At 40.3% G+C, this 18,134-nt stretch overlaps 1 protein-coding gene across 5 annotated transcripts in view; it reads left to right on the top strand.

The window, feature by feature from the left end:
* SLC49A4 (solute carrier family 49 member 4) overlaps positions 1 to 18,134 on the top strand; it is a 100,751-nt gene that overhangs the window by 30,187 nt on the left and 52,430 nt on the right. Inside the window, exons 3-4 of one of the 5 annotated variants that reach the window (XR_014824688.1) lie at positions 13,642 to 14,324; positions 14,982 to 17,283. Coding sequence is in view for 1 of the 5 variants with exons in the window: in XM_013982378.3 (XP_013837832.2) it covers positions 13,642 to 13,907 (266 nt within the window). In the remaining 4 variants the exon portion in view is untranslated. Of the gene's footprint in view, positions 1 to 13,641; positions 14,461 to 14,916; positions 17,284 to 18,134 lie in introns of those variants that run through there. The other 4 variants (XR_014824686.1, XR_014824687.1, XR_014824685.1 and 1 more) reach the window with 4 other exon arrangements.

The following is an 18,134-nucleotide window of genomic DNA, read 5'->3' as shown; positions in this document are numbered from 1 at the left end:
AAACCAGAAGTCTGAGGTGGAAAGAGATTTACTTTCAGAGTTGCTGTCATGGCTCAGGGGTAACGAATCCAACTAGTATCAATGAGGATTTGGGTTTGATCCCTGGCCTCGCTCAGTGGGTTAAGGATCCCATAATGGGTCACAGACGTAGCTTGGATCCCAAGTTGCTATGGCTGTGGTGTAGCCTGGTGACCAGAGCTCTGATTCGACCCCTAGCCTGGTCGCAGGGGCAGCCCTAAAAAGACAAAAAAAAAAAAAAAAAAAAAAAAAAAAAAGAGGGAGAAATTTACTTTTTATTTTATACTCTTTCCTCTTGGGAATATTTTTACCATGTGCATATGTCACCTTTTGGACTAAAAACAGCAGTTAGGAGAAACTAAAATGACTAAACTATAATCAGATCTTCAACAATGAGAATAAGAAGAGGAAAGGCAAAGAAGGATTATATGTTAATTTCCCCAGTACAGAAATACAAACTCTTTGATATAAAAAGGAATAATTGATAGATTTAAGACTTTCTCTGTAAAATACATAGGATTCAGGTCATTGTGTTGTAAAAGTAGGGTCCACAGACTACCTGTTTAGTAAAAACACAGATCCCTGGGCCCCCATTCAGTCCTACTCATTTAGTCTTAACAAACTCCTTTAGTTAATTTTATGCTCATTTAAGTTTGACATGACTGTCCTAGGTGCATAGCATCCTCAATTAAAAGAGTAATTAAGCAAATTGTACTGAGCTAGCCCATCCTACAATATAATCACATAGTATTTTTAATTTCTTATTTTAAAGCAGATTAAGATTTGTCTTCTATTTAATAATTTTATTTGCCCCACTTTGACTCTTAAAACTACAGAGGTTAGGTTTCAGAAATGCATTTCTGCCTGATGGTTAGATGGGATAAAGATTGGTAGGAGAAGATTAACTCTTCATAATAGTAAGCATTTAACAGGGGTAAAGGGGAATAGAAAGATATGTAAAATGCTTTTTAGAGTTTTGGAAAATACTTTTTCCTTCTTCAGTTGTCTTTGAAATATAGTTATTTCTGAGACATTTCTTCTAAGGACACATAATTTCATATATGGTTTTGTTTTGTTTTCTTTTCTTTTTAGGGCCACACCTGTAGTATATGCAAGTTCCCAGGCTAGGGGGCGAATTGGAATCAGAGCTACAGCTGCCAGCCTGCGCCACAGCCGTAGCAATGCCGGATCCTTAACCCTCTAAGCAGAGCCAGGGATCGAACACACACCCTTATGGATACTAATCAGGTTTGTTTCCACTGAGCCACAGTGGGAAATCCTGAATTTTTCAATATACTTTCTTTGTTGTTCATATAGAAAAGTACATAAGATGTTTAGGTACAGTTTATTGAAGTAATCATAAAACAGATAGCCCTGTATCCATCACTGGGGTTAGAACTCCAGAAGTCCTGGAGTTTGCACTAGGGCATAGGGGGTTAAGACTCTGACTTCAGCAGCTCTGATCTCTGCAGAGGCTCAGGTTCTATCCGTAGCCTGGCACAGTGGGTGCAAGTATCCAGTGCTGCCCTCAGTTGCAGCTTGAATTCATTCCCTGGCCCAGGAACTTCAGTCCCTGGCCTGAGAACTTCCATGTGAAAAAAATAAATGAGTAAATAAATAAAATAGAACCCCAGAAGTCCCAGGTTTATAACTCTCTCTCTCTCCTTATTGTACATAATTACAATTACAAATATTGATAGGATTTTGAGAATAAACTAAGTTTAAAGTTATGAAGAATATATTCAAAGTCTGCTGCAAATGCCTGTTTATTCTTTTATTCCAAATGAAGATTTGCCAGAGTTTTTTTTTTGTTTTTTTTGTTTTTGTTTTTTTGGCCATGCCTGCGACACATGGAAGTTCCCAGGCCAGAGCTCAAACCGCTGCCGCAGCAGTGACTCAGGCCGCTGCTGTGACAATGCTGGATCCTTAACCCACTGTGCCACAAGACATCTCCACTGTAGTTTTTTGGTTTTTTTTTCCCTCTTAATACCGCAAGGAACACACGAGTAAAAGGTTATTTTATCTGCAGCAAAATGATTATAGGAACAAAATAGGCCAGAAGTAGATGATAATAATTTAACACATAATAGTAAACACATAAGTCAGGATTACTAAATCATATTTTATTGAATAGATTTATCTGTTATGTGTTTGGGCAGAATGGTTACCTATTAGGAAAAAATTTGTATACTTAACCATACAGCATGCACTAAAATGTATTCTAGATGGATTGATGAGCTTCAGATTTAAAATGAAATAGTGTAAGGGAAAATGAATCTTATCCCTAAAGAGATTGCCTTTTTTTTTTTTTTTTTTTTTTTTTTTTGTCTTCTTAGGGCCACACCTGCAGCAGCATAGAGGTTCCCACGCTAGGGGTTGAATTGGAGCTGCAGCTGCCAGCCTATGCTACAGCCACAGCAACACCAGATCCAAGCCACATCCTCGACCTATGCCTCAGCTTGTGGCAACACAGGACCCTTTAACCCACTGAGGGAAGCCAGGAATCAAACCCAGGATGCTAGTCAGGTTCTTAATCCAATGAGCCACAATGGGAGCTCTGAGATTGCTTTTTTAAGTATAAAAACAAAGAAATCACAAAGGGAAAGATACATAGGCTTGACTACATAAATATTTGAACCCTTATGCTTTTAAAAGAAATTATAAAATTAAAATGCAAACTAGGGAAATATGTCGTGCAAATACAATACCTAATTAATAAAATAAAAAATGTAAGCACTTTTGAAAAGAGAATGGGAAAATGGACAATGTCACAGATACACTTAACAATTACTGGTTCCCAAATTTCATTATTTAAATTTGTAATATGGTAGTTAATATTTATTGACAGCCTGTGTATTAGTAAAGGCTGAGCTGTATAAAGAGATCAAAAATACACAGGCTGGCGTTCCCGTCATGGCGCAATGGTTAACAAATCCGACTGGGAACCATGAGGTTGCGGGTTCGATCCCTGGCCTTGCTCAGTGGGTTAAGGATCCGGCTTTGCGGTGAGCTGTGGTGTAGGTTGCAGATGTGGCTTGGATCCCTCATTGCTGTGGCTCTGGCGTAGGCCGGTGACTACAGCTCCGATTTGACCCCTAGCCTGGGAACCTCCATATGCCGCAGGAAGCGGCCCTCGAAAAGACCAAAAAAAAAAAAAAAAAAAAAAAATACACAGGCTCAATAAGTAGAAGTTTATTCTTCTCTCCCCCAAACGTTCTAAAAGTAGTGGGCTGCTCCAGGCAGGTTGCAGGTCTGTTCCAGGGACCCGAGTTACTCTTCTATTGTTCTGACACACCTTGGGGTGAGATCCTTGTCCTTTGCTCATTATCATGCTTTCATTTTAGCCTGCAGGAAGGAGAAATAGGACTACATCTTTAGGTGATGACTGGAAGTTTACATATCAATTCTACTCACATCCCATTGGTACAGACTTAGTCACATGGCTACACCTCTCTGCAAGAGAGGCTGGAAATGTAACTCGGTAGCCACTCCCCCAGTTGAAATGCAAGGATGCTATAACAAAAGAAAGGGAGAATGGATGGACGGAAACTGTAGTCTCTGTTATCAAATGCTTCCATGTATTCATGCACCCCCATCTTCCCATGCAAAGAATATATTCATCCTTCCTCAATGGAGTACGCCTACAGTCCTGTCCAGTTATTGCATCCAACTCAAGATCCAGAAGCTCTGACTTCTGTCAGATCTCTGTGGCTCTCTGGGAGTTACTCCTTTGATCATTCTTTGTGATTTTTGGCTTAATCCTCGGGAAGGCTTTTGCTGGTCCATTATTCTCAGTGGATACACCTGAAGTGAATGTTGGCTACCATGCCCTTCTAGGGGGCCACGCAGCTTTTGTGTTTCACTTTCTTGTGGTACTGATTTTGAGACATGAGGATTGCTTTAGGAGTCAAGCAGTCTTAAACTTTGGTAGAGCCATTTTGTAGTGCCTTCGGTAATCCACTTCCCTCAAATGCATAGTAAGCGTCTGCTCTTTTTATATCCAGTACCTTCATGTAAATGTAGCCAAACCCAGAGATTTTAAATGCTGACTGTGGTTCTAACAGGTGCTGAATTTCCTTTCCTTTACTAGCTTTTGTGCTCAACTCATGCCTCTCCCCTCAATTTTGTGGTGGCTACCTGGATGCCATCTGAAGAAAGTCAGGCCTGGAGTTCCCATCATGGCTCAGTGGTTAATGAACCCGACTAGTATCCATGAGGTTGAGGGTTTGATCCCTGGCTTTGCTCAGTGGGTTAAGGATCTGGCATAGCCATGAGCTGAGGTGTAGGTTGCAGAAGCAGCTCAGATCCTACATTGCTGTGGCTGTGGTGTAAGCCATTAGCTATAGCTCCAATTCAAAACCCTGGCCTAGGAACCTCCATATCCCTTGGGTGCAGCCCTAAAAAGATAAAAGATAAAAAATAAAAATTTTTTTAAATAAATAAAGTTAGGCCTGAGTAGGAAAAGAAGTTTCATTTGATCTTTTCTCCTGGATAGGCTCTGAAGAACATTTTATTTCCTGCCATTTAAGGATACAGAAGCAACCTGTGGCTTCAAATTCCTGGATTCTCCTTAAATCTGGATTGTAGGCCTTGAGCAGAGAGAATTCTCTCAACAGAGCTCTTGTCCCTTCCACTTATGCTTGCAAACCAGCTAACACTTACCTGCCTCCCTCTGTTGTGGTGCCATCCTAAAAGCTACAAGGCGCAGGAAACAGTAATGTTCTGATTTTTTCCAGCCAGTTCCAAGAAATCATAAACAGTGGTTTTGCTGCATCTCACAAGCCTGCAGCCTAACCGCTAAGTTAGTGCCTTTCTGAATGCAGAATCCAAATTCTGGAGCTAATTTCTCAATCAGGGAATGGTTGAGCTTTTATGAGGAGCCTCGAAATGTAATGGCTCAAACAAGATAGGATTTCTTTCTTATATGATAGTCCAGAATTGGCAAAGTGGGCCAGGGCATAGGCTACTCTCTTCTAGAAAGGGACCTAAGTTCCTTCTATCTTGTTACTCCCCTAGGGAGATGACTTCAGCAGGACAGTCCAAATCAGATTCATCAGTGCTTGTAGTCACATTTCATCACACAGGAAGCAAGAGGGAAACCAGGGAGAGCATTTTTGTCTTCATGGAGGTGACCTTGAAATCCTCCCGCACTCATCACATTAGCCCAAACTTGGTAACAGGGCCCTACCTTCCTGCAAGGGGAGCTTGGAAATACACACTTCAGCTTACCCCAGCAAAAACTTGGGGTGCTCTGCAACTAAAAGTGAATAGAATAGGCACTGGGGGATAGTTTATTGTCTCTACCACAGGCAAACTGGCTCTATTTTTAGGAGAAAAGGGTCATTTTAGAGCCTTATTTCATAGCATGCATCAAAATTAATTCAGATGAACTAAATGGTTAAATATTTAGTTGGAAAACAATATATAGGAATATTTATCTGTTCTCTACATAGGAAAGATTTTTTTTCTAAACCATGAATAACAGGAAAATCATAAAGAGAAAAAAATGATAGATTTGACCAATTACAAATTGTTATACTTAAAAAAAAAAATTGACCAACAGGAAAAAAATGTTTGTCAAAATAAGAGCAAGAACAAGTACATAGTACACATATTTAAAGCACTTATTCAAAGTAAGAAAAATTGTAATATACCAATAGAAAAAAAAGACCAGTTGTCAAAAAAATAAATGCAAATTAAAACAAAGAGATGCCTTTTGGCCTTACCAAGTGTGGCAGGCAGAATAACTCCCCCACTCCCCAAAGATGTCCATGTTCTAATATCCAGAACCTGTGAATATAGTGTTACATGGTAAAGGAGAGCTGTGATTGCAGGCGGAATTAAGTTTGCTAATCACTTGACCCTAAAATAGGGAGATTATCCTAGGTTATCCGAGTGGGCTCATTGTCATCGTAAAGGTCTTTAAATGAGAGAGGGAAAGAGGAGGAAGTCAGAGAGATGCAGTGTGAGAAGGACTCGCCCACTGTCGCTAGCTTTGAGGATGGAGGAGGGTGCCAGGACCCAAGGCATGCAACTGGCTGCTCGAAGCTGGAAAAGACAAGGAACAGATTATTCCCTAGAGCCAGAAGGGAATACAGACATGATACACCTTGATTTTCGCTTACTGAGACCCATGTTGGACTTGGATTTATAGAACTGAATTGATAAATAAATGGGTGCTGTCATAAAGCCTCAGCGTTTGTGGTAATTTTCAATAACAGCAGTGGAAAAATCAGCACACCTAGTTGTGTGTGTGTGTGTGTGTGTGTGTGATTTTTCAAATAGTGGTACTCAGTGCTGGTGAGGCAGGCACTGTTAACCACAATCAATAGGAATGTAAATCAGGTCAAATTCTTCTGAGATACAGCTTTGCAGTGTATTTCTTAAGGCCTGAAGTGTTCTTATCCTTTGACTTATTGACCCTAAAGAAATAATTTGAAAATGACAAATGTCTTCTTTTAAATTAAAATAATTGAATACATAAAACTGTGTATTAAGTATGCTATCTATGATCTCCTCTGCCTAAGTCTTGATTGAGAGATGCATTCAAAAAAAAAAAAAAACTGAAAGAAAAAAAGACTGAAAAGTCAAAATAGTAGTGGTCATGTGAGTTACTGGCTTATTGAATTTAGGGATTTTTTTCTTTCTCTATACACTTCTACTTCGAGTGTATATACTTTTAAATTAAGAGAACAAAATAAAGGTTATGAGATAAGAAAAATATTATGAGACAGAATGGGGGAAGGTAAATCTCTCTCAGACCAGGTCTAAATCCATTTTTCCCCTGTCTTGCTGAGAGATTATCATATTGGCCTTTATAAAAATCCTGTGAGATAAAGTACCCTTGGGAAATTGGAACAGAAAAAGTGATTCACCAAAGATTATACCATTAATAAATTCAGCTAAAACTAGCAGCCAGGTCTTGATATCTAACCCAATATTCTTTTCACTGTTTTTTTAAATGAATTTTTCTATAACTGGTACTTGATATGTTATTATTCTAAGCTTCTTTAGGGTCAAGAGTGTACTAATCTTTATATTCCCTTTAGTGTTTAGCCGCAGGTGCCTTGACCATAGTAGAAATGCAATAGATATTTTTAATTGGACCATAATTGGCCAAAATCATTGAAGGATACAAAAATGAAATAGATTTTCATAAAAGAAAACTGAAGCTATGGTAAAAGTCTTATAGAAAGCTCATTCCTTTTCGCCATTTCACTCTATTTCTCCCTTCCTAACTCCTTTTTCCAGTAATTAATTCACAACATCTGGCCCTTTTAATTGCTTTCTTTTCTTGGGCTAAACCAAAACTATTTCTAGCACTTTTGCCCATTTTCAATATCCGGGAAATCTTATAACACATGAGTTTATTCTGATATGGAATGATTAAGAATTAGGAATTGGGAGAAAGCTTGTAAACCATTGGCATATCAAGTATTAGAGGTATATATTTTTATGGGTCCTAAATCATTTCATATTAAATAAAAATACATAGACTTTAAGAATCCTAGACCTGGGAGTTCCTGTCATAGCTAGTCAGTGGTTAACAAACCCGACTAGCATCCAGGAGGACACAGGTTTGATCCCTGGCCCAGCTCAGTGGGTTAAGGATCCGGCATTGCCATGAGCTGCAGTGTAGGTTGCCCTTGCTGTGGCATATGCCAGCGGCTACAGCTCCAGTTGGACCCTTAGCTTGGGAACCCCCATATGCCCCGGGAGCAGCCCTAAATAAAAGACAAAAAAAAAAAAAAGCTAGACTTAGCACTTAATGCTCAGTCTCCAAAAAGCCTACTCTATGATGTTATCAACAATAGTATTCATTATAAAGGTTTATAAAGTACATCTCTACACAGAATAAAATATGCCATCTGGTGCATACCTTTGGATCTGAGAACCTTGGGTTATCTTAACAACCCATGATTTTTATCATTACTGTTATTAACAGAGAACCTGCAGAAGGAGGCCATGTGGAAGAGTAGAAAAATCTGTGAACTGATGAAATCAGATTTAATTTTGATTTCTAGTCCTGGATTAGCCATTAGCTAGTTATGTGATTTTGGACCCCTCCTACCCCACCAAAACTTTTTGGAGGAAGGAAAGTTATAAATAAATTATAAATGTGATTTAAAATGTATTATTAACTTTTCTGGAACCCAGTTTTTCCGTTAAATGAAGAGGCTCAATTATCTGGCGGAGGTTTGAAGTCTCTTCCAAGTATGAAACTTCTAATTCTAAACTATCATATTATATTAAGTAGAAAATAACTTAAGAACCATGGGTATTTGTTCCAGAAAGCCAGAAAGCCAAAGGTTGGGATACCAGAATATCATTACATACAAGCTGAAATGTCAAATACACGAGAATGTGCACTACAGGTTTTCAGTGTGAACTTTAGCTATTGGCATTTGTTTGAAAAGCTTTCGTATGTTGAATAATATGAAAGGGAACACAGCTTTGCGCAAATGCCACACAACATGCTCCTGAGCCTCAGCCTGTCTGTGGGCAGGAGTAGTGATCGAGGGCTGAGATGCATGGGCCAGAGCAGACGTGGCCAGGTTGTGTTCGGTGCCCCCGGGCCTAACACAGGCCAGGGAGCTTCAGCAGTACTTAGGCTGATGGGTGCATCCACTTCTCATTTCTACCACAGGGTCCGGCCGATGCTGGAGGAACTCCCGAAGCTCTGATCTACTCTCCTCATAGCTCACTAGGGAGATTCCCCTGTTTTCCACCTGGCCTATGGGGACAGCACAAACTAGGCCTCAGATGCAGGCAAGAGCTAGATGAGGAGAAAAAAAAGGGACGAAGGAAAAAGACCCAAGCGAAAGAAGATGAAAAAGAAGCTGGGTGGGGGATGGAGAGACAAGGAGAGGCAGTAAATGAAGGGACCAGTGAGACTGGGATGAAGGAGAGCAGCACCCTTGCCCCTTGGCATGGCTGGCACAGTTTGACCTGCAAAGGTCAGGACACCTGCAGTCCGCTGTGACTGTGAATATGCATGTACAGCCATCTTCATCAGGTGTGAAGTTTCAGGGGAGGAAGCAAGAATTAGACCCCTGAATTAACTAGCTTCCAGAGCACTCCCTTTATGCTACAGAGCCTCGTGCCCAGGAGATAAAACTGTATCCTCAGGCTGCTAAGTTCGGCCTGTGCTCCCCAGGTGCACTGTCCTAAAGCCTTGGCCTCACACTTACCATCCTCAGTGCCTCTTTATAAAAGCTTTGTTTCCCAAATATTTGTTAATCACTTTTTTTTTTACCATTGTATTGAATGTGAGCTTTTGAAAATTTACACAAGGAACTGATGTGATGTGTGTAGTGGAACCTTGGGGGGTTTTACAACACAGGTTAGTTTTATATTTCGGTGACCCCACTTCCGTGTGCTTGGACCCTGGAGAGCCTTCGCACTCTGGAAGGCACTCTGGGGAGTTTAGAAGTCACCGTCCTTACCAGCAAGGAACTTACCTGACCTGATACGTACAAAACAAAACTGAAACATGTAATGATGACACAGAACAGTTAACATTAGGTGAGCTACTTCACTGGACAGAATATCATGCATTACTCCCTCTTTTGTTTTTCTCTGTTGTTTTTAATAGTCAGCCCAGATCAGTAGGTATGGGTTCTGGAAGCCAGCTTCTTTCAGGAGTGCTTTGAAAGAAAGCATTAAGACAGTCACAGCAAGTTGCTTTTCTCTTTCAGCATGCGAAGGCCTAGAGACTTTTCAGTTTGGGCTGTTCCTTTAAGCTGGGTGTTTTTCCCTTTCATACTGTCCAGCTTGTATATCTAATTTTTGTCTCGGCATCTGTTTTTGAAAACTAGAAGAATAGTCTAAATCTAAACTTCCATTTTCTCGCGATTTCTCGCGAGTCTGTCTTCCATCTTCAGCAGTCTCCTGAAACTGTTTCTGCTCAGATCACCAGAGAACCTCCTTGTTGCTAAATCCAGTGGTTACATTTCAGTTAAACTCTTTTTGTTTGATTTGAAACTGTTAGAACTTCACTTTCGTCTTCTATAAAAGTTACCATGATACTAGTCCTTCCTGTTTTATTTATTTTTTTCTGCCTCTATAATCACTCCTCCTCAATCATCTTTCTAGACTCCTCTTCCTCTGACAATTTAGAAATACTGGTATTCTACAGTTTGTTCGCCGGCCTCCACATAGGTCTCTCATCTCAAACCTTTTTCTTTAACTTGTGACCACCATTGTAACACACCATTTATTGGACGTTTTTAGAGGGATGGGTTCCCCCTGCATCCAGTCATTTCACTCAGCCGTATCTATTGTATCACCTTACCGAAGCATCCACACCTTCCTCCTCTCTACCCCACTGTTTTGGCAGTACTGCCAGTGGGTCCTTGTGGTAGGCTCCATGCCTCATAATATTCCATTCTGCTTTCCTTCAGCTTTGCCATTACCTATGGGGTAAGGAGCCTCTAGGGCCAAAGAGATGTGTCCGCCCTGCCCATCAGTACTTTCTAGCTACACAAGACCCCAGGAATCCCTGCAACATGCCTTTTTCCCAGGTCTGTCCCTCCAAGAGTGAACTGTATCCCTGGGATGTGCTCCCTGGGCCCAAGCAGCACCTACAGGACAGCAGTTTGGAAGGGGATTGATGGGCCTTCAGGTCCATGTGCATATATGCAAAGCCCCTGATGTTGTAGATCAGAGCCAGAGGTCAGAAGAGAAGGAGGGCGTGCAGGGACATCCATTGGTACTCTTGTCACAGACCTCACGACCTTAGGGCTAATTATTGCCTTATTTTTCTTTAGATTCCTGGTACAGTGCTGGTAGGTGACTCTTCAACTAATCTTAGGGCTACTTAAGGGCAAGAGCTTTAGCTTTTTAATCTTATAACCCCATGTACCTATTTCTATCCCAGTGCCTACCCAATAGACAGTGAATATTCAATGCATGTTTGTTGGATGAGTTAAATAATACAGTTTGTATTGAATAATTTATTCCATCTCCTTAATTGTCATTTTAAAACATTTATGGTAATGTTTGTATGATTTTATTGTAGCTTAGGGCTAGAATTTTTCCAGAAAAACCATCCCTCTAACTTTGCATTATTATTAAATGAAAAAACTAGATTTTATACATAACTGAATTTTATTTTTAAATGTATTTTTACAAACAGTTTTATAAAATCGGGTAAGTTAATGGTGACAGAAAACAGTGTCAGGCTAACATGAAAATCTTTATATACAGATTGGTGTTTGCCGTGATTACCAGACAACAGTGCTTGTGTAACCAGTTATATTAGTAACTGCTAGCCCTGAGGGACTCTAGGATACACATGCAAGAAGGAACAGGACTAAATTGTGGGAAAACTTAAAGGTGCTTGGAAGAGCCTGGGGCTGGGTTTCCCTGCCAGGTTTCCCATGAATTCAGAGGACAACCCAATTTCCTATGGGCCCCATTTCTCCAACTCTGCTCGTTCATGAGGAATGCATTTATATAAGGTGACTTCCAATGCAAAAAACATGTCATTATTTAAATTAGAATAATTTTTAAACGCCAAATCAGCATGTTTTTCGCCATGACTTTTCACATTGATAATGCATGTTTTAGGTTGGCCCTCCAAGTTCGGTGACCCTTTAGACTTAGAGCCCATCTGAAATGTCCCAAGCACCATGTTGTACATGCTCTGGGTTCTCCTTTAGCAGGGATGTACAAGTTGCAGGTGAGAAATAGTCTGATCTGAGGTTTGAGTAAACAGGACTTGGATGATCCTTAACGTTAGCTCAAGCACACAAGTTCTGTGACTCTGTTTTCTGCTTAGAAAATAATCTATTCATGATTCCACTGAGAAGTAGCAAAGAGCTAAGCCATGGCAATAATTTGCGTCTTATGCCTTAACTTTCAGGATCCATATTGTTTTATCAAGTGTTTTTTAAAAATAGATTTTTTTTCTTCCATGTTCTCCTTCTACTCTAGTTTTTAGGCAGAATAAAACTTACTGGTTTCAATCCTTCTCCTTCTAGATGAGATGAGTCTTTCAGGAACAGCTCATTAAAGGTGTTAAATATCCAAGCAGTTACCTTTATGAGCCATCATGCACTGTCTGATTGTTGTATCATCATGAGGCGTGATTAAGGGAGTCACGATCAAAACCACTTAATGACACTGTTTTAAGAATATTTCTGTGATGAAGTTGCTGTGTGACAGCTTGGGATCCTTTGGCATTTGGAGGAGGTATCTGGTTTATAAACAGTTTAATTGTTTTTGTCATCTAGAAAATAGTTCCCCTACGCAAGAAGATTTTTAAATGTCGTTAGTTTTCTTAATTTGGGAATATTAATGATGCTTGAAGCTATTTTGCCTTGGAATAATTTTTCCCAGCATTTACAAAGATTTCAGCAAACCTGATTCACATATTTCACTTCCCACTCACTTATGCCTCTACAGTAGGGTCCTACCGCTCCCCCCCCAAGTGCCTGTTTATTATTTCCTTCTGCAGTCAAAAAACTTTTTCTAACTAGCTTAAGGTGGAACTTGTTAAAAAGAGGATTTGACACCCACATGGTGATTAAAGAGCAGAAGGAACAGAAAGAAAAATTAGTATCAGGTGTATGTCACATGCACTAGTCCTACCCTTTTCTCTACCTCCAAGACAGAAGAGGTTGACCCACCTCCCTTTCTTGTCTGTGCTTTTTGGACTCCTGACTTCTTTTTTCCTTCAAGGCCACCCTTGAATGTGAATGTCTGTGTTGGGGGGGAGGAAGAAATGTGGGAAAAGGGTTTTCAGGTTCCCTGTTCAGCAAGGAACAGGTAGAACACTGATTAGAATATAGAGGAAGGACAAGCAAGACAGCAAATGGAATGGAAGCAAGAAACTGCTCTCCACTAACCCTTAAAGTCCCAGTCAGAGTATTAGGACTGGAAGTGACCTGGTGATCCTGGGATTACCTTAACCTAATGGATGCTCAAGACATGTATATTGAACTTAAACTAAGCTACTCATCTTATAAGAGAAGACATGGAATCCCACAAAGACAAATGGGACATGAGGGACATTCAACTAGTTAGATGCAGACCACATCCCTGATCCCTCAACAAATTCCTCTTCTATTAGAAGATACTGTAATGAATATATTTTTTTATTGCCATCAAATGGCACGGAGTAGGTGTGCAATGTTGAGCTCAACTAACTATATTATATGTAGGCCAGTGGCACTTCCTAGGTCTCTTTGTGAATGGCAGCCTCATGGAGTATGGATTTGGGAGTCAGACCTGGGTCTAAATCTCAGTTTGCCTCTCAGCACTTGGGCAGATCTCTTTGTCTTACCAAGCTGAGGCTTTCGCATCTCTTTAAATGGGGATAATAACAGCTTCCGCATAGTGTTGTGGTAACAAATGAAACAGGTTTTTTGAGGTATTTAGTTTGGTACCTGGCACAAAATCAGAGGCTTCAGTAAATATTTGTGAAGTGAATAAGGGGTAACTATGTCGGTATTTGATCTCCCTCACAGAGAGTCATCGTGCTTTACCTTTCAGGTGTGTCATATTCTTCACAGATATGTTTTCTCATTGCCATAGTTAACCGCTCTTTGGATAACTTCTTTTTGTCTAGAAGATGCCTGTTGCAACTACCTCATGGCCTTTGCATGTGTTTGATTCCAGATTAATCCATGGAGGACAGCTGCTAAATGGATTGGCAGGTCCGACTGTAATGAATGCAGCTCCATTCCTCTCAACGACGTGGTTCTCTGCAGACGAGCGGGCCACTGCCACAGCTATTGCATCAATGCTCAGTTACCTTGGGGGAGCATGTGCATTTCTAGTTGGACCACTTGTTGTTCCAGCTCCCAACGGGACAGCGCCTCTTCTTGCTTCGGAGAATAGCAGGGCCCACATTAAAGATCGCATAGAGACCGTATTATATGCAGGTATCTTGAGGTTTATTTTTCTTCCTATATATTTTCTTTTATCTCCTTCATCCTCACTCTGCTTTTTGTATACCAGATCACTTCTTATGATACAGAGGACTAATACATGCATATGCATGTATGTGTTTTCCTTTCACATAATATGGAGGTGCCTATTTAAAATTTACCCTTTCTAGGAAGGTATTAAGTTTAAAATGTATTATTGCTACTCGTCCCACCCATGTACAGTTAAGTATTTTATAACATATTGTCTGGTGTCTCTTCCAGATATCTTTTCAGTGTAAAAACTTAAAAGATCATGATCCACAATAAATATTTGTGAAGCATCTGTTGGTAGGTGTTAAGCCCATCTTCTCCCTTGCAGTTCCCTCATTATTGGTCATGTTCTCTAACCTTACAAACTTATATCACACGGGGGCGCAGTGGTTAACGATTCTGACTAGGAACCATGAGGTTGCGGGTTCGGTCCCTGCCCTTGCTCAGTGGGTTAACAATCCGGCATTGCCATGAGCTGTGGTATAGGTTGCAGACGCGGCTCAGATCCAGCGTTGCTGTGGCTCTGGCGTAGGCTGGCGGCCACAGCTCCAATTAGACCCCTAGCCTAGGAACCTCCCATATGCCGCGGGAGCGGCCCAAGAAATAGCAAAAAAAAAAAAAAAGACAAACTTAGATCACGCACCATTTGTCCGTTTCATTTTCTACTCTCTGTATGTTTAGTCCCTTAGTAAGGAATATTGAGCTTTTCAAAACATTTTCCTGGGTCCTTTCTCTTTATTTCTAGAGTCAGCCCTAGTCTGCTCTTCAGTATCCTTAAATATAGCCCATCTGCCCGTATTCCTGTTTATTTTCTTCTGCACTTAGAATACTTTTTATGAGTATTTGCTATATACCAAGCACCTTGCTAAGCACTAGGAATGGCTAAGATCACTGATGATATGTTTTGGTCTTTTTAGGTCGGCACCCACGGCAGATGAAGGTTCCTAGGCCAGGGGTCAAATCGGAGCTGCAGCTGCTGGCCTTCACCACAGCCACGGCAATGTCAGATCTGAGCAGTGTCTGCAACCTATACCACAGCTTACGGCAATGCCGGATCCTTAACCCACTGAGTGAAGCCAGGGATTGAACCTCATGGAGCAGATTCGTTTCTGCTGAGCCACGATGGGAACTCCAGATGAGATCACTTTAATACAAATAAGGATATTCAGAGGTTGGGAGGCATGACTGGCCTGGCTTTGGAGAGATGCTTTAGAGTCAGCGGAAGTTTCCCTAGGAATGTGATCATTAATATTAAGAATTTCATAGGATTTCACCAAATGTTCAAGAGAGTTAAGGTATTCCTTATAGAAGGGACAACAGCTGCAAAGGCAAAGAAGGTATGAGAGAGCTCATTATGTCCAGGGAACTGCACATAATTTGGTGTGGCTCAAGTAGTGTAAATATGTGTTTGGTATCAAGTGGCAGAAAATGAGACTAGAAAGATAAAGGATAGATTATGATGAATTTTGTATTAGTGCATGTATTTGCTTACTAATTTAGCAGATATATTTTGCGCTCCTGTGTGTCTGTTGGCGTGCTAGGCACTGAGGTAGACATGGTTCCTACCTGGGCAGAACTTAGTATCCCGAAGGATGCAGACAAACAGTTGTAAGACAGGGTGGGAAGGGCTGTAACCAAAGTTCTATAATTGCTGTATAAGCTTGGAAGAGAAGCCTGTAGCCCAGATTTTGGAGGTCAGGTAGAGCTTCCTAGAGATACAGCACCTAGGTTGGACCCTGAGGGATGAGAGTTAGCCAAGTATAATGGGTAGAAGGAAGAACATCCTAGAGAGAGAAAGAGAAAACAATGGAGGAGAAGCCCAGGATGAGGGGAGAGCCTGCTACGTTCAAGAGACCGAGAGCCCAGATTGGCTTAGATCTGGTGAGACTGGTGATGGCTGGAGCTGGAGAGGTAAGACTTCTCAGCAGGGTGGAAGGCTTTGAAGTCCTCTATGTTGTAGATAAAGGCCACACTCTGGAGAATTTTACACTGGAGAGGTTTAGGATGGAATTTACATTTCAGAATATGATTTGGAAGGAATAAAAGTGAAATTAAAGGGGGTGGCAGCAAATAAACCATTTAACCCCCTCTGCAGACAGCTCACTCCTTTTAGAGGAAAAAGTTGAAATGTTAAGTAGGTAAATAAAACCGAAAGTAGGTAAAACATAAATTTTAAATTTCATTCTGGTTATCTCATTCTTTTTATTGAAAGGTTAAGCAATCATTGTGACTTGTAAATGGCTGGATTTTAGACACGAGTGGCCATGTATTAATGCTTTACATCCGCTGGCTTATAGTTCCCAGGCAGTCAAGCTGAAGTCCCTCCTCAAAGCTTCTAGCTATGGCTTTGGTGCTTTCGTATTTTCCAGTTTGCCTCCCTGAAGTAATGTTCCATGATCCTTCATTCCATTAAAACTATTTTGCTTTGAGTCATGACCTTAAAAGATTAATGACTTTTAAACTAAAATTATTGCAAACATAATTGCAGACATCACATGTAAACTTAGACCAATGTATATAGACCCACAAGTTCTGAGCAGAAAACCAGCAAATCAAATCCAGTCACATAAAAAGGATTATACACCATCACCAAGTGAGCTCTATTCCTGGAGTACAAGTTGGTTTAACATTCAAACATCAACTAACGTAATAGGCCAAATCAATAGAATGAAGGGGGAAATAAAACCTATGTGATCATCTTAATAGATGAAAAAAAAGCACTTGACAAATCTAGCACCCTTCAAACATAAAAGCTCTCAACAAATTAGAGGTAGACAAGTTCTCTCAACTAATAATATTAGGGCATCGACGAAAATCCCATAGACAAGATCATATTTAATGGTCAAAGACTGAATGCTCCCCCCACCAGAGGTCAGGAACAGACAAGAATTCCACTCTTAACATGTCTACCTAACATTGTGCTGGAGGTTCTAACCAGGATCACTGGGTAAAAAGAAGAAAAGCTATGTCTGTTGAAAATAGCATGATCTTGGATATAGAAAATCCTCTGTTAGCTAGTAAAAAAACCCATTAGATCTAATAAAGCAAGTTCAGCAAAAAATGAACAAGCTTATCCTAAAGAAACAAGTCTTAGAATGCAAGATCAATATATAAAAATAAACTGTATTTCCATACATTTGCAGTCAACAATGAAAACATGTAATTAGGGGCGTTCCCTGGTGGTTAAGACTTGGCATCTTCACCACTGCAGCCCGGATTCAGTCCCTGGTCTGAGAACCGAGATCCCACACCAAGCCGCTGCGCACCCCAGCCAAAAAAGAAAGAAAAGAAAAACAAACATGTAATTAGGAAAACAACACATTTCCAATAGCTTTAAAAAGAGTAAAATATTTAGGAATAAATTTAACAAAATAAGTATAAATCTTGGTGTTCCCATCATGGCTCAGCAGTTAACAAACCTGACTAGCAACCATGAGGATGCGGGTTTGATCCCTGGCCTTGCTCAGTGGGTTAAGAATCCCATGTTGCCATGAGCTGTGGTATAAGTCACAGACTCAGCTGGGATCCTGTGTTGCTGTGGCTGTGGTGTAGGCCAGTGGCTACAGCTCCAATTGGATCCCTAGCCTGGGAACCTCCATATGCTGTGGGTGTGGCCCTAAAAAGACCAAAAAAAAGAAAAAAGTAAAAAACTTGCACACTGAAGGCTATAAAACATTATTAAAAGAAATTAAAGAAGACCTAAAGAAGTGGAAAGACATCCTGTTCATGTGTTAGAAGATTTAATATTATGAAAATGGTAATAGTCCTTAATTTTATCTACAAATTCAGTGTAATCTCAGTTAATATTCAGCTGCCTTTGTTGCAGAAATTGGCAATTTGATCCTAAAATGTATATGGAAATGCAAGGGACTCAGAATAGCCAGAACAACCTTGGAAAGGAACAAAGTTGGAGAACTCACAATTCCCAAAGCTACACTAATCAAGCCAGCATTATACCAGCTTGAGGATAAACATAAATCAATAGAACAGAAGTGAGATTCCAAAAAATAAACCGTTATATTTATTGTCAATTGACTTTTCACAACAGTGCCAAGACAATTCAGCGGGGAAAGGTAGTCTTTTCAACAATGATATTGGAATAACTGGATATCCACATGCAGAAGAATCATTTTGAATCCTTTCTTTGTACCATACATAAAAATTAACTCAAAATAGGTCCCAAACCGAAGT

Source organism: Sus scrofa, chromosome 13 (genome assembly GCF_054392235.1).
Source record: "Sus scrofa isolate SSC_HxYL_T2T_F1_AM1 chromosome 13, Sscrofa_HxYL_maternal_Yorkshire_Landrace_v2.0, whole genome shotgun sequence".
NCBI lineage: Eukaryota > Metazoa > Chordata > Mammalia > Artiodactyla > Suidae > Sus > Sus scrofa.
This window is presented reverse-complemented; position numbering and strand designations above follow the sequence as displayed.